The sequence below is a fragment of the Ochotona curzoniae genome, unplaced genomic scaffold (assembly GCF_017591425.1).
Source record: "Ochotona curzoniae isolate NIBS_2020 unplaced genomic scaffold, NIBS_Ocur_1.0 contig_3432, whole genome shotgun sequence".
Classification (NCBI taxonomy): Eukaryota; Metazoa; Chordata; class Mammalia; order Lagomorpha; family Ochotonidae; genus Ochotona; species Ochotona curzoniae.
In genome coordinates, this window is record NW_024465859.1 from 11868046 (window position 1) to 11894513 (window position 26468).

General features: G+C 54.3%; 2 protein-coding genes across 3 annotated transcripts in view; one reads left to right on the plus strand and one right to left on the minus strand.

The window, feature by feature from the left end:
- Positions 1 to 14098, plus strand: part of NAT10 (N-acetyltransferase 10) — a 39672-nt gene extending 25574 nt beyond the window's left edge. For both annotated transcript variants that reach the window (XM_040980078.1, XM_040980079.1), the window contains 10 exons: positions 528 to 661; positions 772 to 820; positions 6956 to 7052; positions 7130 to 7240; positions 8164 to 8336; positions 8628 to 8747; positions 9101 to 9199; positions 9713 to 9786; positions 10638 to 10721; positions 13485 to 14098. In XM_040980078.1, coding sequence (XP_040836012.1) covers positions 528 to 661; positions 772 to 820; positions 6956 to 7052; positions 7130 to 7240; positions 8164 to 8336; positions 8628 to 8747; positions 9101 to 9199; positions 9713 to 9786; positions 10638 to 10721; positions 13485 to 13596 — 1053 coding nt within the window. In that variant the 3' untranslated portion in view covers positions 13597 to 14098. The remainder of the gene's footprint in view (positions 1 to 527; positions 662 to 771; positions 821 to 6955; positions 7053 to 7129; positions 7241 to 8163; positions 8337 to 8627; positions 8748 to 9100; positions 9200 to 9712; positions 9787 to 10637; positions 10722 to 13484) is intronic.
- A 3953-nt stretch (positions 14099 to 18051) lies between these two features.
- Positions 18052 to 26468, minus strand: part of ABTB2 (ankyrin repeat and BTB domain containing 2) — a 156331-nt gene continuing 147914 nt past the window's right edge. The window contains exons 7-17 of the mRNA XM_040980080.1: positions 26114 to 26215; positions 24253 to 24349; positions 23946 to 24081; positions 22863 to 23092; positions 22399 to 22577; positions 22042 to 22147; positions 21759 to 21861; positions 21349 to 21439; positions 19877 to 19945; positions 19341 to 19454; positions 18052 to 18434 (exon numbers count right to left, since the gene is read on the minus strand). Of these exons, the coding sequence (XP_040836014.1) occupies positions 18237 to 18434; positions 19341 to 19454; positions 19877 to 19945; positions 21349 to 21439; positions 21759 to 21861; positions 22042 to 22147; positions 22399 to 22577; positions 22863 to 23092; positions 23946 to 24081; positions 24253 to 24349; positions 26114 to 26215 (1425 nt within the window). The 3' untranslated portion in view covers positions 18052 to 18236. The remainder of the gene's footprint in view (positions 18435 to 19340; positions 19455 to 19876; positions 19946 to 21348; positions 21440 to 21758; positions 21862 to 22041; positions 22148 to 22398; positions 22578 to 22862; positions 23093 to 23945; positions 24082 to 24252; positions 24350 to 26113; positions 26216 to 26468) is intronic.

Consider the following 26468-nt stretch of genomic DNA (forward strand, 5'->3'; position numbering starts at 1 on the left):
GTCTGGGCTTTAAGAGCTGCTCAGATGGTCTCGATGCAGTGCCAGCCTGAGAGCACCTGCTGTGCAGTCCCCACTTCTGTGCCAGCTCTAAAAGTGTGCTGCTCTGCTGTTCATTGCTTGGAGTGACACTTGTCACCACAGCAGCTCTCACATGCACTCACGCATTTCCGGTGGATGGGTGGGTGCTGGGAAAGGTCGCACTGAGTTTCAGGCTCAGAGCTTGTTGTTGTCGCAGGGCAGGTGAATGACAGCCTGCAACCTATGCTGAACCCTTGGCCTTGCTGAACTGTGTGGCTGCACACTGGACCCAAAGCAGTTCCGTTCTGTTTGTGTGTAGGCGCGTTTGGTCTGCTTGGGAATGCACACTGGCCTCACTGGTGTTCCTTTGTTTGGAAAGCTTGAGCGAGCAAGCCACATCCTGGGGGTTTTGTTGTGTTGAGTCCCGAGCCTGATGTGGCTGGGGTGCTGGCTGCTGCCCATCATCACCCCATGCCGAGTGGACTCTGCTTTCCCCACCATCTCCCCAGGCCGTCAGTTTGTTGGAAGAGGTCGTCACTCCCCGCAAGGACTTGCCTCCTTTACTCCTCAAGCTGAACGAGAGACCAGCTGAGCGCCTGGACTATCTGGGAGTTTCCTATGGCCTAACTCCCAGGCTCCTCAAGTGAGTGGGCCTGCCCTGGCTCCCGGGACGGGTTGTCTGCTCCCAGCTGCTGTCAGCCTGCTTGTCTGTGCCCTTCCACGTGGTGACCTGTTCTCCTTGGCTCTCTGCAGGTTCTGGAAGCGCGCTGGGTTTGTTCCTGTTTATCTGAGACAGACCCCGGTAAGTGCGGTATCGGGCAGGGTGGGTTGAGGTCTCTGGTTGCTGTCTGGGCCGAGCCTGGCCTCATGACTGCCGTGCTGAGCAGGTACTGCCATTCCTGAAGGGGCGGTCATCATCCTTGACAAGCCTGCGATCACGTATTCTCCATTCCATGAGGCGGGGCTGGCCTGGTGCTCGACTAGAAGGTGGCAGAACTATAGGTGGATGAATGCATCTCACCTGGACTGCTTGAATTCATATAAAAACAAACATGCTTTTCTGAGAGGAGCGCTATTGTGTGGATTTGTGTTGCACTTTGCAGCTTGCAGGAGGGGTAGCCTGGTGTCCTCCGGGGCTGCAGAGGCTTACTGACACTTGGTGACACTTGGAGACTCTCAGTGTATTTAAAAATATCCGCACCTTCCATTTCTCTTGCCAGGCACTGACAGATATGATAAGCTATAAATGAAGCTTATTTTCTGGCAGGGAGAAAAAGTGGTCACAGGAAATCTTGAGTGGTATATGCTGTGCCAAAGGCTGTCATTAGGGGGCAGGCTGCCCAGGGGAGACTTCAAACTGCACCTGGACTCAGTGGCTGGGAGCCTGGAGGTGAAGGAGAAAGTGGGGGCCAGAGGTGGTGTTTGCTGCCGGGGCACATATGTGTTCCTGCTCCTGGCGGCCCCTGCACCTGGAGTGGTAGCTGGTGTGCAGCATGGACTCGGTGTCTGTCCTTGGTGAGGGTTTGAAGCAGCATTTGCAGCAGCTCCAAGGAGAAGAGGGGAGCCCTAGGACTCTTCACATTAGAGGACTGAGAAGGAAGGCAGCCCAGGCGCTGGGAAGGAGCAGCCTTGTTGTGAGAGAGAAAGTCAAGTTAGTGTTAAGAAGTGTCTTGACTAGAGGAGACGGTCAGTGAGGGAAGCCTGGGCATGAGGGAAGGCTCACTGCAAGTGAGGGGACGGCACAGGAACAGAGACAGTGGCACACCGTGGACAGCTGGGTCACAGAGACAGGCTGTCAGATGGGCGATTTGAGAAGTGTGTTTTCTTGCTGCCATGTGTGTGTGGAGGTAGGGAAAGTGCAGGCCTAGAGGCAGGGTGGGACCCAGGGCTTGGCAGAGGGCCCACCGCTCCCCTCACAGCCAGAGGGAAGGCAGAATGAAGGCCTGGGAGGCATTGCTTAGCTTCTGCTTTGGTGCTGGGCTGGTGTAGACATCTGACTGCTGCTTTTTTTAAATCACATTTTATATTTTATTATTATTATTTTATGATGCAATTTCATAGGCTCCTGGTATTTCCCTTATGCCAGCCCCAATTTCTTCCGCCCCACCTAGTTCCTCTATATCATTACTAAAGTATAGTTCTTCATACACAGTCATTTGTCCATCATTGCGGGCATGGACAATGGCAGAGTCCAGAATCCTAGAGTAAACAGTTTCATTGTAAGTCCATCTTTGTCTGGAAGTAGAGATGCATACTACATTGTATTCTCACATCTGGATATGACAGTTTCCATTTCAGTTACTGTACATCCCCTCAAATGAAAAGTCATAATGCAAAATTAACAATTGAAAGAAAAATAGGAATTTACAACACCATGAAGTTAAATAACAATGTCCTAGATATGACAGTCTCCATTACATAGCTACTATACATCCCCTTAATTGAAAAGAAACAAAATCAACCTCAGGAAGAAAAAAGAAATTAATATCATGAAGTCAAATAACATGCTACTAAATGACTAACATGCAGCTGAAGAAATGAAAATCAAGAACCTTCTTGTAGAAGATGATGCTACTGCATGATCTATGAGTCATTGAAGAATTTAATCAGAAGAAATTGCTTTGAAAAGATGAAACTAACAGAAAACATCAAAACCCATGCAATATAGTTTCTGTTGATTTTGCTTGGTGAAATGTGTCTCTTCTAGACAACAAAGAGATGGGTTTTGTTTTTTAATCCAGCCTACTAATCTATGATGTTTGATTAAGCTTAAGCCATTTACATATGGGTGGTACTTTGGTCCTGTCATTTTAGGAATGGATTGTTCATTGGTTTAGTCTTCTGTTGTCATTTTACTGGGATGTTCTTCCCATTTGCCTTTGTTTTTGGTAGGTGCTATTCCTCTTCTCAGTCAAGAGAACATCTTGAAGTATCATTTGTAGGGCAGGTTTGGAAGAGGAAAATTATTTTAACTTTACTGTGGAAGATTTTTCATTTTCAAAAACAAAAGAAAGCTTTGCTGGATATGTTATCCTAGGCCGACATTTTTTTCCTTTTTCTTTCTTTATGTGTCAATTGATTTTTTTTCACGTGCATATTTAAGGATCTTTTCCTTATGTTCAGTTGAAGAGAGCTTGATGATCATGTGTCATGGTGAAGATCACTTTTGTATATGTGCTGCCTAAGCGAGCTGAAGATCGCTTTTGATCAAGCCTGTTGGGAGTTCTGTGCCCCTCCTGGATCTTGTTTCCCAATTATTTCTCTAGATTAGGGAAATTTTCCTTTATTATTTCATTAGATATATTTGTAAAGCCAGCTTCTCTTTCTGCACCTTCCGGGACTCCCATAAGTTTTATATTAGGTCTCTTAATAGTGTCTTTCAGTTCTTGAATACTGTTTTTGGCCTGATCCAGCTCTGCTTCCAGCTTTTTGTTTGCTTTCCCCTGATGACAGGAGATATCTTCCAATTCTGAGATTCTTTCTTCTGCTTGCTTCATTCTATTTTGGAGACTCTCCATTGTACTTTTAATTTGCTCTACCATGTTATTAATTTCTTTTATATCAGCCTTGATTTGCTTTACTGCTTCCTTAAATTTTTTGAACTCTTGTCTGTGCTTCTCATTGCTGATCAGAAGCTTTAAAATGAGCCTTATGGATTCTGTGTCCCCCATTTTCTTGATGTCTTCCTCAGTTAACTCTGAGGTTGGCATAGGGTTTTGCTCCTTTGCAGGGGAGTTTTCAGTAATATTCATTGTGCCTTTGTCTCTTCTTTTGCTCTTGGTCATTGTACTTTGGTTAGCAGAGTCTTCTCCTTTGGGCAGGTTTCTAAGCTGTGTCACCCACAGGTCTACAGTTTGATTTTACTTATTGCAGTTGGTACACAACTCCTTGCTTGCATTCACTTGTGCCACTCCCTCCAGTGAGTTCCAGGTCTGAGTTCTTATGTTAGATTTCCACCATGGTCTCCGTAGCCCCAAATCCTGGCTCACCAATCTCCACCTCCTGTGATACTGTGCTGAGGCTGCATCGTTGTCTGTACAACCTTTCTCCTACTTCCATTTGGAGTAGGTCCCAGGATTAGGGAGATACCAAGTGTCCTATATAGCTAGGTTGTTGTTGGTGCTGATCTTGCCAGAACCTGTTGGATATTAGGTCTGAGTGCCACATGGACCTATTTTGACCCGTACGATGCCACAGTTGGTATTATTTTCCTGTGGGACCAGTGCAATCCACAGAACTCAGTGAGTCCTCGCGAGCTCAGCACATGCGCAATTCACTGTTGTCCCCTGCAGTCCTAAAGCTTTTGCCACAGTGTACAAAATGGCGCCTGACATACCACTACTAGAGTTCTTGATCTGCTGGCTGTCAGGTCTGAGGGCTACCCAGACCTGTCTTGGGTGGAACCTGTAGGATGACACATTGTTGTACTTCACTGAGTCAGAAATGAATTCACTCCCAGCTCAGCATATGCTGAGTCCTTTCCCTTGCCTTTGCCTCCTTATGCAAAATGGTGCCCAATTCAGCTGACTGGGCTGTGAAATCCACCCTATTGTCAAACTACCCTTCTGGAATCTGCTGCTCTGTCTCTGCTCCTGGTCAAATCAAATGGACCAGCAGGATGGACAGTTCTTTGTCTGGGTTCACCTCCCAAGCTCCCAGTAAAAGTCCCTTCCCACCTGGTTGCTGATGGAGTTCCGGCTGCTGGTGGAGTTCAGATGGCAGTTAGCTGAATGCTGCTGGAGTATCAGCCACTGCAACACCATACCATTGTTTTTGCTGCTTTCCTGTGTCTGTCAGTCTGCACGTACCCCACTCCTGTTGTTCTGTCCTTTCCTATTTCCTGGAATGTGTCCTCTCTGCTTTATCCTGTTTAAATGTTTCTCCATCTGTTTAAATGTGTCCTTACCCTATTCCGCCATCTTGATTCTCCTGACTGCTGCTTTTCTTCAAGAGGGGAAGAGCGTCCAGTGGCTGAGGACATTGTCAAGTGCGTGTTTGAGGATTGAAGTGGGCTTGGTTGAGACCATGAGCATGTGGCTATACAAGGGCTGGGTCCTTGTCAGCATGTAGGGCCAAGGTTAGGGTGTAAGTCTGGCTGCCAACTGGCAGGAGAATGCTGAGCAGTGAGCGTCCATGTGGACGATGGCACGTCCCCATGGTCTGTGCTGTGCACTTGTGCCATGGCGCTGCGTTGTGGTCATGAGTACCATTCAGTGACATCCCCTAGATATTTTCATGCTGTGGTGCTTTGTTGGGTAGTGGAGAATGGAGATGCCAGTTATCTCAGTTGTTTTTTTTTTTAATTTTTTACTTAGTTTTGTTTTATTTGAAAGACAGTTATAAAGAGAAGGTGAGACGGATCTTCCATCCACTGGTTCACTCCCCCCTCGTGGCTGCAGTGGTCCAAAGTAGTGAATCCAAAGCTAGGAGCTACGAGCTTCTTCCCAGTGTCCCATATGGGTGTGGGAGTCTAATGACTTGGATTATCTTCTGCTGCTTTGGCAAGGCATAAGCAGGGAGCTGGATCAGAAGTAGAGTAGCTGGGATATGAACCAGTGCCCCTGTAGGATGGTGGAGCCTCAGCCTTAGGCTTAGTGTGATATATCATGGCACCAGCCCCTCAAAGTTACTGTTAGCACCTCAGGAAGCCTGTATATGCAAACTGGCTGCTGGCATGGGAGCTCTGGGTTTTGGAGTTCCTAATATCTGGCACAAAATATCTTAATTGGTTCATATGGAGTTTAAGCCTTTTTGAAAAAAATTTTTGAAAGGCAGAGAGGGAAAATGCGTATAATCTCACATTATTATCCATTGGTAAATTTCCCAAGTGGCCACAAGGGCCAGGGCTGGGCCAGGCCAGAGCCTGGAGCCGGAACTCCATCTGAGATTCTCACTTGAGTACTAGGGGCCCAATAGCAGGGAGCTAGATTGGAAGTGGAGCAGCCAAGACTTGAACTGGCTGTCATGTGAGAGGCTGGCATCCCATGCTTTGGTTTAAGCTGCTCTGTCACAATGCCTGTCCTGAATTAAAATTCTTGTGACTTAAACTGAAAGCAACAAATGTCTTACTTTTGTGGTTGCAGGACACAAATCAGATCTGACCTCTGAACAGGTGTGTGTGTCTGCTTCAGGCCAGTGTTCAGGCTGAAGCAATGAGAGGATGTGATGGTGAGGGCGCCCTCTGCTGGGGAAGAAGCACCACATGTCTTACCTGTGTGCTGCCCTTGACCAATGCTGGCCATTCCAAAAAGAGGGTTCTAGGCATTTGTTTGGCCACTGTGGATTACGCTGCTTGCGACACCTGCATCCTGTGGTGGGATTGCCAGTTTGAGTCCTGGCACCTCCACTTCCAATCCACCTTCATGTTAGTGGATCATGGATATCAGCAGTTAAGGGTTTGAGGGCTTAGGTTTCCCACCACCATTTGGGAAATTCAGACAGAGCTCCTGGATCTTAGTTTTAGCCTGACCTAGCCCTGGATGCTGTATGCATCTGGGGAGTGAACCAAGAGATGGAGGATCTTCCTTTCTTTCCTCCCCACTACCTTGTCACTCTCTTTAAAACAGGGGAAAGTAAAGAAATAAAACATTGGGCCTGACACGATAGCCTAACGGCTAAAGTCCTTGCTTTGAATGCACCAGGATCCCATATGGCGCCAATTCTAATCCTGGCAGCCCCGCTTCCCATCCAGCTCCCTGCTTGTGACCTGGGAAAGCAATTAAGGATGGGCCCAAAGCCTTGGGACCCTGTACCCGCGTGGGAGACCTGGAGGAGGTTCTTGGCTTCTGGCTTCAGATTGGTGCATCTCCCACTGTTGCAGTCACTTGGGGAGTGAATCATCTGATGGAGGATCTTCTTTGTATATCTGACTTTGCAATAAAAATAAATAAATCTTAAGGAGAGTTCTTGATGCCAATCAGGAGTGTGTGTTTCCTAGAATGACCTGACCGGGGAACACTCGTGCATCATGCTGAAGACGCTGACGGACGAGGACGAGGCAGAGCGGGGAGCCTGGCTGGCGGCCTTCTGGAAAGGTGACTGTGGAAAGGAGGTGGGATGGCCCGCTGACAGGGCGCATCCAGGTGCTGACTCTGCCCGTCATTCCTTGCAGATTTCCGTAGGCGGTTCCTGGCCTTGCTGTCCTACCAGTTCAGCACCTTCTCCCCTCCCCTGGCTCTGAATATCATTCAGAACCGGAATGTGGGGAAGCTGGCGCAGCCAGGTGAGCTAGGCATGTGGCGTGGTCAGTGGTTGGCTATGTGAAAGGGGGGAAGCGGAGCAGTGTTCTGCACCTTGTTGGTCACCCACTGAGCGCCCCCATTCAGGCTCATGCTCTGTGCTGGCCCAGCCTCACACCTGCTGTCTCATGTCCCATTGACAGAACTTTGGGATTTTGGGTGAGAGGTGTCAAGGGCATACAGGTGGTTAGCATGGAACCTGGTTCAGGCTGCTCACACACTGAATAGGAGGGCAGCACCAGTGGTCTCGTGTGCAAGAGCTTGTGCACATGAATAAATCCTGTGAGCGTGTTGAAGATGTGAAAAATGTATTCGGGATCATTAGTATCACCAGCTGTGTTTTTTATTGCCCATTATTTTTACTTGTGTGTGTGCACATATGCAAGAAAGAGTTTCAGAAGGCTTGTGGAAAAATGGAACTGAAAATTGATTACCTTGGTGTAAAATTTTTTGAATCCATGCTTTTTTGTAGTGTGATTCTTCCATGAGCTTGTTAAAATACTCTAGTGTACACACACACACACACACTTTTTTGCCAGTTATATTCTGACAGAACAGTCTGTGTTCCTCAAGCTGGCACAGCATCCCCAGTTTCTGTGTAGCTGGATCTGAAGCAGTGACAGAGTGAGCAACAATGTGTGCCCCTCAGCCGCGGGCACAAGGAGCCTTTCCTGGGTCTGGCATGTTGGCACAGGGGCTCCATAGGGGTCACGTGCCAGCTGCCCCCCAGCCCTGGAGCTGCCTCCATCTGGCAGGAGAGTGTTGATGTCCTGCCAGCCGGAGGTGGGGATGCGTGCTGGGTTGGAGGCCAGGCGCCTGCAGATGGCCTCTGCTGCTAGGGCAAGTTTGGCCGGGCCCTGTGAGTGCCTTGCGCTGCACTGACCCGTGTGATTCTGCCTGTTCCCAGCCCTGAGCCGGGGGGAGCTGGACTCGCTCTTCCTCCCCTATGACCTGAAGCGGCTGGAGATGTACTCACGGAACATGGTTGACTACCACCTCATCATGGACATGGTGCCTGCCATCTCCCGCCTGTATTTCCTGAACCAGCTGGGGGACCTGGCCCTGTCTGCTACTCAGTCAGTAGGTTACCTGCTGTTGGCTTGGTCTATGGATGGATGGTGGGTTGGGCCCTTTGACGTGATAAGCGGTCTCCTCATGGAATGGGTTAGGAAACCTGGACTCCAGCGTCAAGAAGCATGTGTAGCCATGAGGTTGGCAAGTTGGGGAGCCATAGCTGCACCCCATGTTCTCCCATTACAACGTTGCCTGAGCCCTACTGCAGCTATAAAGCAGTGTTTATCAGGGAACACAGTAGGTTTTAATGGGCAGAGCTTGGCCTGGGGTCACCGCAGCAGCTTCTCCATCCTCTAGGCTCTCCTCCTGGGGATTGGCCTGCAACACAAGTCTGTGGAGCAGCTGGAAAAGGAGATTGAGCTGCCTTCGGGCCAGCTGATGGGACTGTTCAACCGCATTATCCGCAAGGTGGTGAAGGTAAGCTCGTGGACTCACCTGTTCCCCAGGAGGGCATTGCCATTTGGCCGCATGTGCTGCGGATCGTCACACTGTGCCTGCACATGCTCACGCGCATACACACACACATCATGCACATGCACTCTCACCACGGGACATTGATTGTTTGAGTATAGTTCTGTGTTCCCTGCGAGAGTACCACAGGCAGTTCATATAGGTGCATTCTGTTCTTGGGCTCTAAGAACAGCTGTATCCTTGGACTCTGGAGAGCACTCTGTGTCTTGGAAGTACCCAGCTCTTGCAGACCCTGAATGCCAGTCAGCTGGGCCCCTGCGGCTCCTTCAGTTTCAGCTTCTTAATGTTGTCTTTTGTAGCTGTTTAATGACGTGCAGGAAAAGGCCATTGAGGAGCAGATGGTGGCTGTGAAGGATGTGGTCATGGAGCCCACCATGAAGACTCTGAGTGATGACCTGGTACGTCCCTGCCAAAGACCCCAGGGTTTCCTCAGCTGCTCCTGGCCTGTGGGGGTCTGCGTCTTCCTTGCCCCAGGGAAGAGTCCTCTGCATCCACCTAGCTCAGCACTGGATCCCCAGAGTGCCCTGGGCCCAGGGTTTCTTCCCTGTATCTCCCTGCCCATACATGCTTCTTGCCGAGTGTGTGAGTGCAGGGCCCCACCATCTGCTGGTGTGAATGTTTTGTTTGTCCTTTCTGGTAACGTAGGAAGTGCGTATTTTAAATGCAGGATCTTTAGAAAGTTCATGGGCAAGAGCAGATTTTCTTGTGAAGCAACAGTGCATGGATTTCTGAACTGTTTTGCACTGAAACTTGCTGTTCACGCTCTTGCCAAGGGCTTTGTGAACTACTGTGGCATGCTTGAATGTGCGGGCTTGCCTGTGGGGACCTTGGAGTTGACTTGGAGGAGGCCTGTGTTTCCCTGCTGCCCTCCCTCCTTGCCTCTCACCTCCTCTCTCTGCTCCTTGACCCAGGATGAAGCGGCCAAGGAGTTCCAGGAGAAGCACCAAAAGGAAGTAGGCAAGCTGAAGGACATGGACCTCTCCCAGTAAGGCCCCACCCACCTGTGGCACCAGAACTTCCAGGCTCTGAGGCAGGTGCTCGGAACCACATTGGTGCCCTGGCAGAGTGGCAGGAAATGTGGCTTCCCCAGACCACCCCTGCTGCCTGACCTTGGCAGTTGGGTGTCTGGATTCCCCAGGATTCCATGTCACCCCTTGGGGAGCCTCCCTGTCAGGATACTTTCGGGGCAAAGGGAAACTGGTGTGTGAGCACATTAATAGTCAAGCTTCTGCATGTGAATGCTTAAAGAAAGTTCTAGGCACCACAAAGAAAAGAGCTTGCTCTAGAACCTTCCAGTGTACTAGGATTCTTCACTTGAGCTTGTGCTGTCTGCCCCGCCCCATGCACCGATTCCTGTGGTGCTCAGTGCCTGCTTCCCTGTTGCCAAGCCTTTAGTGATGGTGGCTGCGGATGCATGAGGTGGACATGGCCAGGAGTCTCGGCAGGGGATTGAGCTGTAGCTTCTACTGCGGTGCTAAGTTACAAGCTTGATGGCTGGGACTGCTAGGCCAGAAGAGGTGACGCAGGGCAGAGGGGACAGGCACAGCACAGATTCCCAGAGGTGTGGGAGCTGAAGGGAGAGCGAGCCGGAGGTTTCTGGTGGTCAGTGACTGTGCTCAGGGTTGAAGCTGGGAGGGCGGCTGCCAGAGCGGGCCTGGCATCCCCACTCCTGTGACGCTTCTGCCCAGTGGGGCCAAGCCTCCTGTGTCTCCCTCCTGTCTATGGGCCGATGTAGCTCAACCTGGCCTTCAGGGCAAAAAGTGAGAGTGTTGTCCCTGTCGTGCTTTTATGTAAGCGGTCCCCTCTGCTGGGTGTGACATATCTCTTCCTTTTGAGGTACATCATCCGTGGGGATGACGAGGAGTGGAACGAGGTTTTGAATAAAGCTGGCCAGAATGCTTCGATCGTCAGCCTTAAGAGGTGAGGGTCTGTTGTGATGTCTGACGGGGGCTGGTGCCACTCCACTTCTCCCGGACTTTGGGGGGTTGGGGCAGAGGGTGACGGGGGACAAAGTCCTGATTCGTTCTTCTGTGGGAACAGCCTGGCTGCTGCTGCCTTGAGAGCATGTTTCCCGGAGGTCAGGCCAGGTCTCTTTCCTCCCTGTATCCACCTGCTGTCCCAGGGCCCTAAGCCTGGCAGGGAGGCAGAGGGGCTGAAGAGCCACTGACAACGGCAGCAGCAGGAAGGCTCTTGTCACCGGCCTTGCCTTAAGGGTGACATGGCCATGGCTTCAGGTGGGAGTATGGGAGTAATAAGCACGCTCCCAGTGGGCAAGGGACAGAGCCAGAATTGCAACCAGGTCTGTCTGTGGGTTGGAACTGCTGGCCCATTCTTCCTGTAAGCCAGTGTTTCTCAGAACTGTGAGTCTCCGTCTTAAAAGAGACCCTTGGTGACTTTGGTTTCTGTGGATCATCATGTCCATCTGTATTGTGCACACTGCAACACTTAGCAGTATGTATTCAATACTCACTGCAGTATCCTGGTGCTCTTTGAAAAATACTCTTCATAAAAATTTCAGGGAGAAGAATAAGAGTGGCATTGCTTTGCATTTATGCTTTTGCTAATCTTTGTGTGATGTCCTAGAAAGCAGCTGGCTCTCCCATCTGCTTCTGTATATATTGGCACTCTGTTGCTTTATCCCATGTCCTCAGTCCCTGGGAAGCCAGACATTCTGAGAATGAGCATGGAATTGGCAGATAGTACACTAGTATTACAAAGAGCTCTGGGCCTGCAAACCACCCACAGGGAGTCCCTACACTGCCTGAAACCCCTCACTGCCAGCTCCTAGCTGCAGAGAAGTGCATCGTGGGGAGAGACATGGCTGCTGGGGCTGGCACCTGCATCGGGGTTTGCCCAGGGCCTCTGGAGATGAGGCTTACAAACCACCTTGGGGCTTCTCGGGGAAACAGTATGCTTCCGGCATGAGCAGGATGGCCAGTGGGCCCGCTTTATTGATGGCTTTGGGAACATTAGGGAAGAGGAAGCCTTGTGATCCCAGACACTTTAGGTTGCAGACACACAACATTGTCTTTCGAAGACTCTGTCACTCTGGCATCTTGGAGGCCATGCCGTCACTGCTGGCCCTGTCTCCTGGGAGTGCCAGTAGATGGCACGTGAGCCTGCTTGGTTGTGTCCTGTTTCTGGGGTCGGCAGTGTGGCTGGGTAGCCCAGGGTCTGTGATGGCCTCAGCCTTAAGCCTGGACCATGGGAGCAGTGACCAAAACAGAAGCCGGGGAAGTCTATGGCCATAGCTGAATGCGCCCGATCTCGACTGATCTCGGAAGCTAAGCAGGGTCAGGCCTGGTTAGTGCTTGGATGGGAGAAGCCAGGGGAGCACACTAGCCGCGAAGGCAGCAGCTCCATGCTCTGTGGTGCTGGTGAGGAGCCTGCCGAGCGTATGTGGTAGTTCATGGACTTGAGGGCCAAAAAAATATATGTATGTTTTTAAAACTTGCTTTTATTAGAAAGGTAGATCTAAAGAAAGGAGGAGGGACATAGAGAAAGGTCTTCCATCTACTGGTTCACTCCCCAAATGGCCACAACAGCCTGAACTAAGCCAGGAGCTTCCTCTGTGTCTCTTCTGTGTCTCTGTGTCTTCCTCTAAGCCAGGACAGCTTTGGTTCGTCCTGGATTGTTTACCCAGGCCACAAGCAGGGAGTTGGATGGGAAGTGGAGCAGCCAGGACATGAGCCGGCGCACATACAAGATCCTGGCTTTTGAAGGGGGATGATTAGTCAATCAATCCGTGCCGGGTTCCCAAAAGTCTATTTTTTAATATATTTGAAAGAGCTAGAGAGATCTTTAGCTCACTGCTAAATGCCACAAATGCCAGGTGGTGCTTCTGTGAGTGCAATTGTGCCATCCTATGCTGCTTTCCAGGCACATTAGCGGGGAGCTGGATTAGAGGGGTAGCAGCCAGGACTTAAATGCTGCTCATGTGGGATGTTGACATCACAGCTAATGGGTGACTTTACCTGTTACTCCACAATACGGCCCCACAGAAATTTTTGAGGCCTACTTTTGTTTTTCCCCAAGAGGGGCTTTGTTCACAGAAAGGTCTGTGGCGCCCTTGGTGTTCGCTCTTCCTGGGCAGAGAAGTATTTGTCTCCATGACCCAACGTCCTTGGGGAGAACCTTCAACCCTTATGGTGCTGTGATGGAAGGAGCTATATGCTGAGTGGTCCCGATGTCAGTCCATCAGGGAGGCATCAGTGACCAGCTGTAGGGTGTAGCCTGAGCTAATTATTGCTCTATTGGGTTTCTTCTAGTGCCCTGGAATAAATAGCAAGAGCCATCAGAAAGTCGTGAAGGGTTTTCCTCGGAGCCTTGTCTATTTTGGGACAGTGTGTCGGGTTTCGGCTGGCCTGGTGCTGGGAGGCAGCTCCTTGGGGCTGCCTGCGTACCTGTGGTCCTCAGTGGGGCGCACGGGGCCCTGGCGAGCTCCCCAGGTACAGACTTGATCCTGGGCAGACTAAGTGTGATTAGGGCAGGGGCCAGTGCTTAGGGACAGCCCTGGCCCCCTATGCCATGCCTGCACCCAGGTAGGGCTGCTGAGAACATTAGCTCCTGCCCAGGTGCCCTTACTGCCAGGCTTGGATGGGTACCCCTGGCAGACAAAGTGGCCAGAATGTGGAGCCGACCACAACTGTGCAGTTTCCATTCATTCTCATGTTTTTCCTCCAGTGACAAGAAAAGGAAGATGGATACCCAACAAGAACCAAAACAGAACAAGAAGTCGAAGAAAAGTAGAGAGATGAGGAACAAGAAAGATCTGAAATCAAAGCGGAAGAAGTAGTGAGGGACCTCTCAGAATGGCCAAGTGCGGTCTATGAAACAGGAGGCCCCTGCAAACCTGCAGGCCCGACCATGGCCCTTGGCGGGGCCAGGCTGGCTCCTGAGCGGGTCTGCTCAGAACTTGTGTGGCTGGGCAAACCCCTGGCACTGCCAGGCCTTGCTCCTTTTGGTCCGCACCCTCCTTTCCTGTAAGTTCATGATCTCAAGGGCACAACTCAGGGTATCTTGCAGGAGACAGCGTCATGGACTTGGCCACACACCCCGGAGCAGCGGGGACTGTGGCCCATCCCTGTCAGTGCTCTGGGCTTCCTGGCACCTTACACTCTGCCACTCCAGGCTCCAACTCCGTGCTGCCCAAGCCTTTAATTTAAGTCGCATATGACATCTGAGTCCCTAAGACTATTTCATCCGTTTGTGGAAATGCTGGAACAGGTTCCTTGGCTGGCAGCTGGAGACAGGAGGTGTGGAGAACTTATTTTTAATAAATAACATTTTGGAAAGACCCCTCTCTACCTGCCAGTGCTTGCAAGTCCCACAGCGGTGCCTATGGCTTGTTGCTGTTTTCTCTGTCATGCTGCCAGGTAGGATTTGGGGGTGTTGGTGTCTGGGCCAAGGGTTTGGCAGGGGCATCTTGCCCCAGGGACTGTGGGACAAGGGGGACCACTGGGGATGGGAGGCTTGGTGAGGGAAAAGGAGGCCAGGAAGGCTGCCCCTCCTTGCCTTCCTAGTTCCTAGAAGGAACCCAGCCCCTCCCAGTCACTGGGGACAGAGGACCAGTGGCTTGAGTTTCTTGGATTTCTATGCCATGGGTCCAAATGGAAGCATTCCTCAGGCCTCGTCCCTAATTGGGTTTGTGGGGTCTGACTGAAGGACAGGGAAGCTCCTGGGCCAAGTGCTAAGCACTCTAGTCCCTTCTCGGGAGAGAGGCAGGTTGTGGCTCCCCACCACCACCACCACTTGGTTGTTGTACCTTTTCTCTGGTGGATCCTGGGTGTGGGGGCCTGTTGTTTTTGGTCCACAGCTTCTGCCCAGGAATGCTGTTAGCTCCATGGAGGGCATCATTGGCCTCTTAGGTAGGTGCCCAGGCTTGCCTTCCAGAGAGGACCGGTTGAACCAGAGCTGTGTTTCTTAAGAGAAAGCGCGTGTTCCCATCTGGTTCTCTCCTCAGAGGCCTGCCATGGCTGGGATGTCCCAAATCCAGAAGCTTGGACCTGCCTCCAGGTATCCCACGCAGCTGGCAGGAACCCAGGTACTTGAGCCATCACTGCTGCTTCCCAGGGTCTGTTATCAGGAAGTTGTGCTGGTGTCGGGGGCTGGAGCTGAGCTTGAAACCCAGGCCCCTCCACTGCTAGGCTAAATGCATCTCCTCCCCACCATGGTATCATAAGTTACCCAAGCACATGACCTGTGAGTGAGGAAACCTTTGTCCAGTGCCTGGTCCCAGTGTCTGTTCAGCTGGCCCTGCCCTGGGGCTCAAGATGAGGGGGCCTCGGAGGTGAAAGTGCTTGTATGGTTGGCTCTGCCCTGGCCCTCCCCCTGACCTTGAACACTACTGTGGTTAGTGTGTCTCCACTGAAACTGATTCTGCATTGTGAGGTGTCAGATGGGACTAGCTAGGACACTTACTTATGGAAAGGCAGAATTAGAGAGTTCTTCCATCCACTGTTTCACTCTCCAAATGGCTGCAATGGCCCAAGCTGGGCCATTCTGAAGCCAGAAGTCTCCTATGGGTCTCCCACCCACATGGATACAGAGATCTCAAGGATCTGAACAATCTACTGCTTTTCCAGGCCATAAGCAGGGAGCTGGATCAGAAGTAGAGCATCCAGGGACATGAACTTGTGCCCATATGGGATGCTGGCACTACAGGCAGCCCCATATAAACAGCCCAGCTTTAGCAACAGGAAGTAGACCAAGACTTGCCTGTCCTCTGTTTCCACATCCATGGAATATGAGCACTGAGTGGTGCCACCTGCCAGGGCCATGGTGAGAAGAGGGCGGAGTAGAATATGGGAGAAGAGCTGGGAGGGGTGCCTGGTATGTAGCACTTGCCCCTTGAATGGATTGCCCTGGGTTCTAGGCACACCCCTTGGAGCTAATCCAAGCAGCTGCCTGGTTCCACAGTAGCCCAGAGATGGCCAAGGCACTGGCTGTGTTCTGAAACCACCTTGGGCCTTCTGGGCGGCGAGCACTTTTGCAGTCATTTTTGCCGGCTCTGAAGTGGCCTGGTCCCCTGTGCGGTGTGCAGCCAGGCTCTTTGATGTGCAGAGCCTGTGTCTTCATTGGTGAGAGCTCTGCGCTGTGTGTCTTGTTCTTGGGTTCTCCTTCAAGGCTGAAAAGGCAAGCGTCCCCCAGACCTCACCATCTGGCCCCCAGACTGAGTGACATCTGTAAAGCTCGGCTGTGTCAGGCGATGTCACTTGTGGGGTGAATTCACATGGGCTAGCTATGAATGCTGTCACCAGGATGGGGAAGGGGACTGCCAAGCTGGAAACAAAGACGCCTCCTGAGCGGCCCCCCTGCCCCACCCCAGGACTGGGTTAGGGGGTGGGGAGGCTGGCCTGCCTCTGCTCCTACCACTCATCTGGCGCCAGCAGTCCAGGGGAGGAGCAGCAGCAGCAGCAGTGGGCAGGCAGGGAGGCAGGACACAAAGGGGCTGCTAGGGTGGGGGATGGGCAGAAGTGACCGTCACCTTGGAAAAAATGTAGGCTCATTATCTTTAGGCTATTACTACAGCTCTGCCAGCCTGCAGGCCTCGAGGAGGGAGGACTGGAAGGTCTCTGGGCAATGAAGTCAGATGGGATGGATGCCCTTTGCTTCTTGTAGACAACAGCAGAGGGAGGCGGCCTACAGCTTTGGTAGGTGCTAGTGCTGGCCTTGCTGGTTGGCCGTGGCTACCGAGAGTAAATTTCTTGTGCGTTTGCTGGTGTGTGGTGTAGTTTTGTGGTATAAAAAGTTAATACCTCAGATGACGACAATGGCTGGAGCTGAGCTGATCAGAAGCTAGGAACCCCCTCCGCAGGTGCAGGATTTTGCTCAAGGCTTTGGACCATCTTCTACTGTTTTCCCAGGCTATAAGCAGCGAGTGGAATAGGAAGTGGAGCAACAGGGAAAAGAACCAGTGCCTCTATGGGATGCTGGCAGTGCAAAGTGGAGGATTAGCCGGCTGAGCCACCACACCGGCCCCTCTGCATGGGTTCGTAAGGACTTGGGGAAACTAGTCGCCACAGTGATTCCCATGTCACTGCTGCAGAGAAAGGCCTGCCGCTGTCCTGGCATTACCTGGCATTTTGTCCTTTACTAAAGGAGACCTATTCTGTCTCATCTACTCTGCCCCCTCTTACCTGCAGGGGAACCAGGCTAAGGCCCCAGGGAAGAGGGTGGGGTGCCCTGAGTAACCCAGAGTCAGCCCTGGGTTATCCATGATCTTCATGGGCCCTCCCCACCTCTGAACTCTGAGCAACCCTCTCCTGGGAGCCATGAGGCCAAGGTCATTGTTAATGACTGTTTATTGTTAATAAAATCATAGATTTACAGTGAGTGACATTAATGTACAGTTATGGTATCATACAATATTACAGCAATAAAATAACACCTATTCCTCTGTACATCCAGCTCAAGCAGCTCATCAAAAAAAATATTTCCTAGGATTGCAAGCCCCAGGGGCTTTCCCAGGTGGGCACAGTGCCACCTGCTGGAACACCAGGATCTTCTGGTGAATAAATAGTTTCTAAGGTGCAGCCAGACAGCTGGAGTCCCCACCCAGAGCAGGCTGTCCCAAGGCCCTCGCAGTGTCTGATCCATAAATAGGCCGGGTGGGGCCTGGTGCTGTGGCTCCCCCAGGGCAGGCAGGTAGGGGGCCGGGCAGAAGGTGGCCTGCTTCCAGGCTCCTCACCTGCTGTGTATCTCCAGGAGCCAAGACTCCCCCATCAAAGATGTGAGCCCCACTACCTAAGGAGACCCAGCCATGGGGAGAGGCCCAGGTTGGGTTGTCTGAGCCTGCCGAGGCAAACTTGTTTGGGTAAGGTTTCAGGATCAGCCCCTTAGTGTGAACCCCCCCCCCCCCAAAAAAAAAATCCAGCAGCAACCACAAGAGCTGAGGTTCCTAGGCTCCTACATCAAACACCCTCTCCCCTTGCCACCCTGGGCCCAGCCAGCCCCAGGCGAGTACCCCTGTAGGCCCAGGTTCCCAAGGCCAGCAGGGTGGTCAAAGCTGCCCTGTGGACAGCCGCCTGCAGGCCCCTGTGAGTCCCCAGCAAACCTGACCATGGCCCAGTCTTGCTGCCCTTCACCCTGAATGGAACACCAGCATTTGCATTCTACAACCTGGAGCCCAGATGGAGGAGGTGTGCCACATTCACTGGGATGTCCACAACCCAGCACTCCAAGCTAGCTGAGCCCCACGGTTGGTGGGAGCATGGACCAGGCCCTGCTGCATGAAGGGTGAGTGTGTGTGACCTTCAGGGTGCAAGCTGTGTGGGCGTGGGGAGGGAGAAGGGCCATCTCTTGGCTGCAGATCCCCTCTGGGCTGTCACCAGACAACAGTCTGCTCCAGAATTGAGGGTGGCGCCTGTCTCGTGACAGGTGGGCTCAAGGCACACCTGCCTTACTGGAAGGAAGGTCGCCGCTGAGGAGTGCAGCTCAGACACGCGAGGTTACGTAGAGCGAGTGCACGCGCTCGGCCAGTGTGCTCTGCAGGTCTTGCAGTGGGTCCAGGCCCTGCACCTTGCTGCTGCGGCCGTAGATGAGCTGCCGGAAGGAGTCCTGCTCCAGCAGGGCCTTCATGTGCTTCAGGAAGAAGCCCTCACAGAACAGGGCCAGTTCCGGGGCATTGTGTATCTGTGGGGCAGGTCAGGAGAAGGGTAAGGCCATGATCTGGAGTCCTTCCAGGGACAGGGTGGGGTCAGATCCCAGCAGTGTCACTCAAGTCTGGTGTGGGCTCCTATCACTGCCAGTGTCCCCCTTGCTGAACTGGACATTCCTGCTAGATTGGAAACTCCTTTCTCAAGGGCAGGCGGACAGACCGCCAGTGGCATCAGGTGTCTGGCATGTGAGTATGCACGTGGCAGAAGCCCAGCCCAGTAGCTGTTAGTTCGGCAAACAGTGAGGGCCCGCCCTTGGGGCTAGGTGCTGAAGTTGCGGTCTCTTAGGGCTGCTGTTCTAGAGTAAGGAGCACACAGACCACAGAGTCACCCAAACAAGGTGTCCTCCAGCTGGGTGGTATGTCGCTCGGGAGGCCTGAGGACATCAGATGTCGAACGCAGGATTGGCAAGGAGAAGAGCGCATGGCTGTCTCAAGTGTTGTGGGGGCGGGACGAGGTGAGGAAGAGCGCAGATGCCCTTGTCCACCCCGCCCCGCTGCCCTATTGGCTGAGGAGAAGGGGAGAACCTCGTGAAGTAGAGCATGAAGGCCAGGACAGGAGGGGTCCCTGTGGTGTATCTGAGGTGGGCGGCTGACCTTGGGCCTGGGGCGGAGCTGGGGGAGAAAGCTCAGGCAACATCCATGGGATGGGCTGACTCAGCAAGGCGCAGCTACTGACCGGTGTGGCAGAGCCGAGACGCACTAGGCTGCAAAGCTGAACTCCTAAGCAGCCACGGGCACCGGGACCCCTGGTATCCCAAGTTCAGGGGTAAGGGAAGGTGCTGCAAATCCTCTCTCGGCCCCTCCACTGCCCTCTGCAGCATCTCCTACTCCAGCCTGTCCGCCCGCAGCTCAGCAGGGCCCAGGGGTGGTGGAAGCCTCACCTTGGCATATTTGTAGGTGTTCACGGCGCTCTCCACGCTGAGGGTCTGAGAGCACAGGATCTCACAGTGCCGCTGCAGGGCATCCAGCTGGAATAGGCTGGCGGCAGACAGCAGCTGCAAGAGGCAAGGCCAGGCCTGGGTGCTCAAGGGCAGCGCAGCTGCTTCCCGGCATGTGCCCTACTTCTCCAAGCCCCCCTGCTGTCCTCGGGGCAGGGGCCAGAGGATAGTGGCCTTAGCTAATTTCTGCTCTGGGAGAGTTGTCAGAAGGGAATTCTGGTCCTGGGAGGCCATGGGGCCAATTGAGTGGCCTCCGTGAACTTCAGAGCTGGGGGTGACCAGGTCAGAGTGAGGCCCAGCTCCCTTCCAGGTCAGAGCCTCCCCCAGGGGGGTGTCCCTTTCTAGCTTGCTGCTGGCTTTGGCCCAGGTTCTCGCATCTTCTCTCGTCATTAGTTCATCAGGTGGAGAGAGAGGACCTTCCCCCAACCCCAGTGGGGTCACAGAGCTGGCCTGACTGGGCAGCTGGGCCCTGTCCTCACCTCCAGGATGTCGGCGGTGGGGATCTCCATGGATTCCGTTCCTCCATAGTATAGGTACTGCATCATCATCTACAGCACAGAGGGGCCCTGGGTCAGTGCACAGGCCTGCGAGCCCTCAGCCGCACCACTCCCCAGCCTGCCTCCCCTTCCACCTCTGGAAGCCATTCATCCCCGGACACTCCCTGCCAGGAGAAAAGCCCGGGAACTCAGGAGGAGGGAGGCTGTGTGCCCAGGGGGAATGGAGGCCTTGGGGCAAGAAGCTGGCCTGGCTCAAGGCAGGATGGCAGTGTGGGCAAGGTCCCCTGCTGCTGCAGGCTCAGATGTTCTTGTTATTTTTATTTAAGATTTATTTCATTGCAAAGTTAAGATAGAAATATCTTCCATCTGCTGATTCACTCCCCAAGTGACCCCAATGGCCAGAACTGAGCCAATCTGAAGCCAGGAGCTACTTCCGGGTCTCCCATGTGGGTGCAGGGTCCCAAGGCTTTGGGTCATCCTTGGCTGCTTTCCCAGGCTACAAGCAGGGAGCTGGATGGGAAGTGGGGCTGCTGGGATTCGAACCAACATCCATATGGGATCCTGGTGCTTGCAAGTCGAGGACTTTAGCTCCTATGCCACTGTGCTGGGCCCAGGCTGGGTTTTTTGAGATGGGTTTCCCCATGGTGGGGGGGACGACTGGCTAACCAGTGTCCCTCTGAGAGCTATTATCCTCTGTTTTCTCATCTGCCCCAGGACTCTGATGTGGCAATATCAGTTGGGTCCTTGGCTCCCTGGAAAGAGCCGGAAGCCCAGGTCCAGGGCCTGGAGTACGCCTCTCTGCGCTGAGAAGTACCCCTAGGCCCCACCCCCGTGCTTCCTCATGCTCTTTTAGCATATCTCTGTCCTGTCCCCATCAGGGCAACTCTCCATGCAGTCCCTGAAATGGGTATGTGCCAAGTACATGGCTCAAGGGAGCAGGAGAGGAGTGATGTGACTTTGGGCTCCTTAGATTTCTATGAGGCTCTATGGCTCTGGTGTTCCCAGCCTCCAGCTGCCACCTGGCTGCATGGCAACCCCCGAAGGAACAGCCCTGAGCCAGCCCCCCCGGCCCCCCCAGCCTGGAGACCTCCAGTCACCACCCGGCAAAAAGGAGCTCCCAGCCAGGGCCCCTTCCCCGGCCTTGCGTGCCCAGACTGGACTTTCCATGATGTAGCAGTCCATGTGCTGAAGAGCCAGGCTAGAGACTTTCCATTGGATGGGCTCCTCGCAGCCCCTTCTGGGGAGCTGGGGGGACTCTCAGGAGAAGGGGGCTGCAGATCCTAAGATGGGAGGGGTGGGGCCCAGCTAGCTGAGAACACAGGTTCATGTACTGTGTGTGTGCCCTTACATGCCCGATGCTGTGGGCATAACCAACTCGGAGCTGTCCTCCAGGCCCAGCTGGACAAGGCCCACGAGAGCTCTGGGGGTAGAACAGCCCTCCAACATCCACGTACCTGAAAGATGTGATACTTCATGTCACTGATCTCAATGGTTTTGCTGCTGTCGCCTTCAGAATCTGACTTGTTGGTCATCAGTGTCTTGAATCTGCAGTGAAGGAGACTAAATGAGGTGGGGCTTGAAATGTACTTTCTGCACATCACTGCCCACCAGCTGGCGGGACAGTTCACTGCTGTGTCCCCCAGCGACTCTGCCATGTCCCATCGTGTTGGGCTGATCCCTGTTCTGTCCCTGCTGCCCTTGCCCCACAGGGACCTGACCCCACTTGTAGCCAGGACACTGGATTCTTGCAGGGCCTTCCTGGTTTCTCATCACCAGGAGCACTGCCTTGGTGGGACACTGGGGTCGCTGGCCCCGGGGGAGGGGAAGAGGAGAGGGCCATACCGGTGTCCCTAGGCTGCTTTACCTGTTGGAAGCTGTCACCAGCAACACTTTGTGTGCATAAAACAGTCTCCCTTCCACGAGGAATGTCACATCCGACATCTCCTTGTTGTTCAGAAAGTGGGGGTCTGTGAGAAACAGCCAGAGATGGAGAAGGTCGCCAGGGACTGGGGGTATGTCCTGGGCATGGGTACACACAGGTGAAGAACAGATGGCATGATGCCAGGTCTGGTCCTTGGAAGTGGGCGGGAGGAAGGACTTGGGGAGCAGACGGGGCGAGGTGTGGGGGTGTGAGGGCAGCCTCTCACCTAGCCTGGCAGGCAGGGTCTTCCGGAGCTCAGGGATGCTGGGGATGGGGCTGCTGCCGTAGCAGTGGGTGAAGATGGCAGCCAGCTGCTGGATGACCGAGTCATTCTGTAGGGGCGACAGTGGGATGGGTGTACTTGCTGTTTGCAGATGCAGGTGCATTCCCTGTGCTTCATTACCAAGGGTTAGGGCCGGCGTGCGCGAGAGGCCTATTACAGCAGTGATTTCCCCAAAAGGGCCCTCCTGGCCAGCCTCTGTGGATCTGTGGCTTCTGGCCTGTGCCACCAGACATCTGGGGCTGTGGGCTCTGCCACCGGAGGTACTCTGAGTGCAGGGCAGAGCCGCCTGGCCATGCTCACCTTGCTCGTCTTGAGGATATCAAACATGAGTCGCAAGCCCTCAGTCACCAGCTCCTCATTGTACTCCTCCTCTTTGATGGAACTGAAATCCCGCAGCAGGCTCTGCACCACCGAGTACCGTGACTGTGAGAAGGAGGTGCGCAGGGACTCGATCCAGATGTGCAGCTTCCAGGGGACACCTGGGGAGGGGGGCAGCAGTCACTCAAGGCACCCTGTGGTCACAGCGCACCCTGTTGACCCAGCACGGGCTGTCAAGGGGCCCTGGGCAGCACAGCTACATTATGGATGGAAGCTGCACCCACTCTGTCCTGTGGCAGGTCAGGGGGTGGCAGATGGGGGAGGGCCCAGGGTGTTCTGGTTGGGTGTATCCAGGCCACCACCTTGTACTCGGCCACTCTGTGGCCCTGTCTGGGCTATGAAAGAGCAACTGTGTCGCCCATATGTGCACCCGCGTGAGGCCTCACCCAGCGCCCGCAGCTCCATGGTGATGTCCACGTAGCCGTGCTCGGCGCTGTAGTACATGGCTTCCTGCAGGGCCTTGGTGCGTGTCCGGCTCAGCCGCACGGGCCCCTCGCTGCCACTGCCCTGGCTTGAGGTGTCGCTCTCCTCCACACCCTCGGCCAGGATCTCCTCCAGGGACAGCACGTCGGCCTTGGCCTGCTGGGGCTGTGTCAGGAGCTTCCGCAAGACGTTTCTGTGGGATGAGGGACAGAGGGAGCTGAGGCCCGAGGTCCCCACCCTAGATGGGTGGCGCCATCCAAGCTGCCATCATGGCCCCATGGGTGCTACAGGAACATCTGAGGGCTCAGTGCCTTCCCCGCCCAGGCAGGCAGGGTACAGGACAGCCACCCTGGTTGTATCCTGCAGTTGTGGACTCAGGCTGAGCTTGGCTCCTGCCTCCCTGCTGTGTGATCTGAGGCAGGTTGGTCCACTGCTCTGAGCTGAGTGTCCTGGTCAGCTGAAAGCCAGTGTGTCCGTACCCACTTGGGGGTGGGGCCGGGGGGGGAAGGTCTGGGAGAGAAAGCATCCATCAAAAAAAGCATCCGAGGTGACAGTGCAGGTCTGTGGGGAAGAGGGGCTGGGGAAGGCGAGACAGAGTCCTTCCGCCTGTCCTGATGTCAGCCTGTGGCTGTCTCCACAGAGCAAGGTGCACCTGCACAGCCACAGCAGGCAATGATTTCTCATAGGTCTGGAGGGAAGGGAGGGATTCCCTCTCTAGCTTCCCTTGCAGCCACCTTCGGTGGGTACCAGCGTGCCACTGCCAAGCCCAGGACGGGACGTGGTTCTGCCCAGACTTGGCCGCTGCAGAGAGTTGAACCTTGCCAGAAAGTGGTTGGCCTCCCCTGGGTGTTAGGAGGTCCCAGTAAGGCCCTGCCACCAGGGGGTCCTGGCCCAGCCCTTTGGGGTCCTGGGGTTGCGTGACCCACAGCTCCCTGGCCGACCCATCAGGCCCCAGTTTTGGCAGGGTCTCTGGGCCATGCTGTTCTGCCTGTGTGGGCTCCTGGAGAGGCCGCTTCAGTGTGCCCAGGAAGCCCAGGGGCAGGTACCTGTGGCCATGGGCGGCCGAGTGGCTGAAGCAGTTCATCTCCTCATGGAGGGAAGAAGCCATGCCGTTGGCCTCCAGCATGCTGAGCAGGGGGTCGGCGCCGCGGCTCAGCAGCAGGCTGACCAGCTCGTAGTTCCCTAGGAGAAATAGGTGAATGGGATAAAGGGAAGCCTCCCCTTCCCCGGAGGCTGGAAGGAGAGGTTTCAGGGGTCCTAGGTGCCCACTCAGCTTGTGAAATGGCAGAGAGGCATGGACAGAACCTCTCAGACATTGGAGGCCCCTGGGTGGCAGGGCACCTGGGTACCTACCAGCCGCCGAGGCAAGCTGCAGGGGCGTCTCCGCGTAACTGTCTTCCCCGCTGCTCACAGCCGAGCCCTCCACATGGGCGCCAGCATCCAGCAGCAGCTGCCAGGCAGAAGCAAGGAAAGGGGACACTGCTCAGCATGGTGCGGTCAGGGGTGGTCTGAGACTGGGTCCCGAGTTCTCTCCAAGCTCACTTCTGCCTGTAGGTAACCTGTGAGTCTCCAAGTTTCTGGACAGTTCCATGCTGGTGGCCATGGGGACCAAACCTAAGTTCTAATTGGATTCTTTCTTTCCTAAGAACTCACACAGATGAGCAGAACAAAGCATCAACCCCAGTTGGATAGGGAGCAGTTTCAGGCTCTTGGAGACAGCAGGTGTTACCATGAGCCACAGGAGAGTGAGTGGCCCAGGGAAGGTGCCCCAGGCCCCCCGCTCCTCCTCTGTGAGGCACTCAGAGGGGTCTGCCTGGTGGCATGGTTGGGGATCAACCTACCCCGGGGTGCAGCAGACTCACATCTGCTTTAGACATCAGCAAAAACTATAAAGACATACCGTGGGATTCAAGAGTGATCCCGACAGCCTCTTAACAGGAGGTCATATGCACAGAGCAGGAGGGGGCTTGTATCCTAACCCCGGAGACTCCTGGTACCTCACCAAGGACTATATCCCAGCTGCCAAGGAGATCACAGGGAATTTGAATGCCCTCATAGGCCGAGAACTCTGAGGTCAACCATTCCCTATCGGATCTCCCACACAGAACCCAGAACCCTCTTCACAGGGTCTAATGTCATCAGGGGAACCCTGTAACTCTAGTTGTTCAGAGGGACTCAGCACTGCCCCCTGTTGGCTAGTGGTGGGGCTGGGGCAGAATGGGACTCAAGGCTCTGGAGAACAGGCAGTCTCATTCCAGCAAGGACAAGACTTGGTCTGAGACAGCTGAGGCAGGTTTAACAGATACCAGGCGGTTCTAGCAGAGCCTGGGGGTGAGGGTGGTGGCTGCATCATTCCTAGGTTGACTTCTGGCTCTGCTCACCCTTCCTGACCGGCTTCTCTGAAGGGAGTGACCTTCTGGCCTTTCCAAGTGTGGACACAAACCCTGTTCCTGCAGCCTAGGGAGTCCCTGCCCACCAAGTGACTAGGCCAGGAGGCTGAGAGCAGTCCAGGCTGACCTCCCAGCTCCGCTGTGGCGCAGGAGCAGGGCTGGATGGCAGCTGGAAACTAGCCTGTGCCAGTGTGGCAGCCGAGGAGGCAGCATGAAACTGGGCACCTGGCCAGACTAGCCCACGGCAGTCCTGCAGGCCTTGCCCGGGCCCAGGTCAAAGATGCTCAGCCCTTTAGGGGAGCAGGCAGGTGTGTTGGCTGGCGGGGCCAGGGCCACTCATGGGGGCCAGACGGGCTTGGCAATGATGAATCCAGGCCAGCAACTCTGTCGGGGTCTCCCAGCTAGGAGGATGTGGGTCCTGTAGACACTGGTAGCCTAGCAGGAGCTGGGTGGTGGTGTGTGGCAGGGTTCCTGCTGGCCTGGGAGCAGGCTGATCAGGAAGACTGAAGCCCATCATGGTCTAAAGCTGGCCTTGTGGTGGGTGGATCATGAGGGCGTGACCTGAGCCCCGCCTCGCCCCGAGACACACAGCCACACCAGGAGGGCGAGACGGGGCTCTGACGCTGACCTCAGATTTGCTCTCTAACTCTTACACACACGCTCCCCATAAACCTCTCCTTTGAGGTCACTCAGGAGGGGCACTGCCCAACTGAGCAGGTGGGCCCAGTCTCTCGCCATATCACTGGGTGTCTCATTCCAGGCACCTGTTGACGCAGCTGAGGCTTGGAAGCCGAGGATTCATACTGCACCTGGCAGGTGCTCACCTGGACCACGGAGATGTGTCCATGCAGCACGGCAAACGTCAGCGAAGTCCAGTGCCGGCTGTCGGGGTGGACGGAGGGGTGCTTGGGAGAGGTGCCTGGAACCTGGAAAACACCACAGATGATGGGCAATTTAGGCACCTGTCCCAGGAAGGCACCCTGCAGGGATGGGTGAATGCCTTCCGAGTTCGATCAATATCTGCCTGGAACACTGTGTGTGACCAGTGCTCCACTGTTGATGTCTATCCTGGGCTGGGGATGCCTCAGGGTCTGGCAGAGCTGGAAGAAAGTGGGGATGGAAGAGATGACAAGGGATTCAGCTGCTAAACCAGGAGGTTCCACGATGGAATCGTGGCTG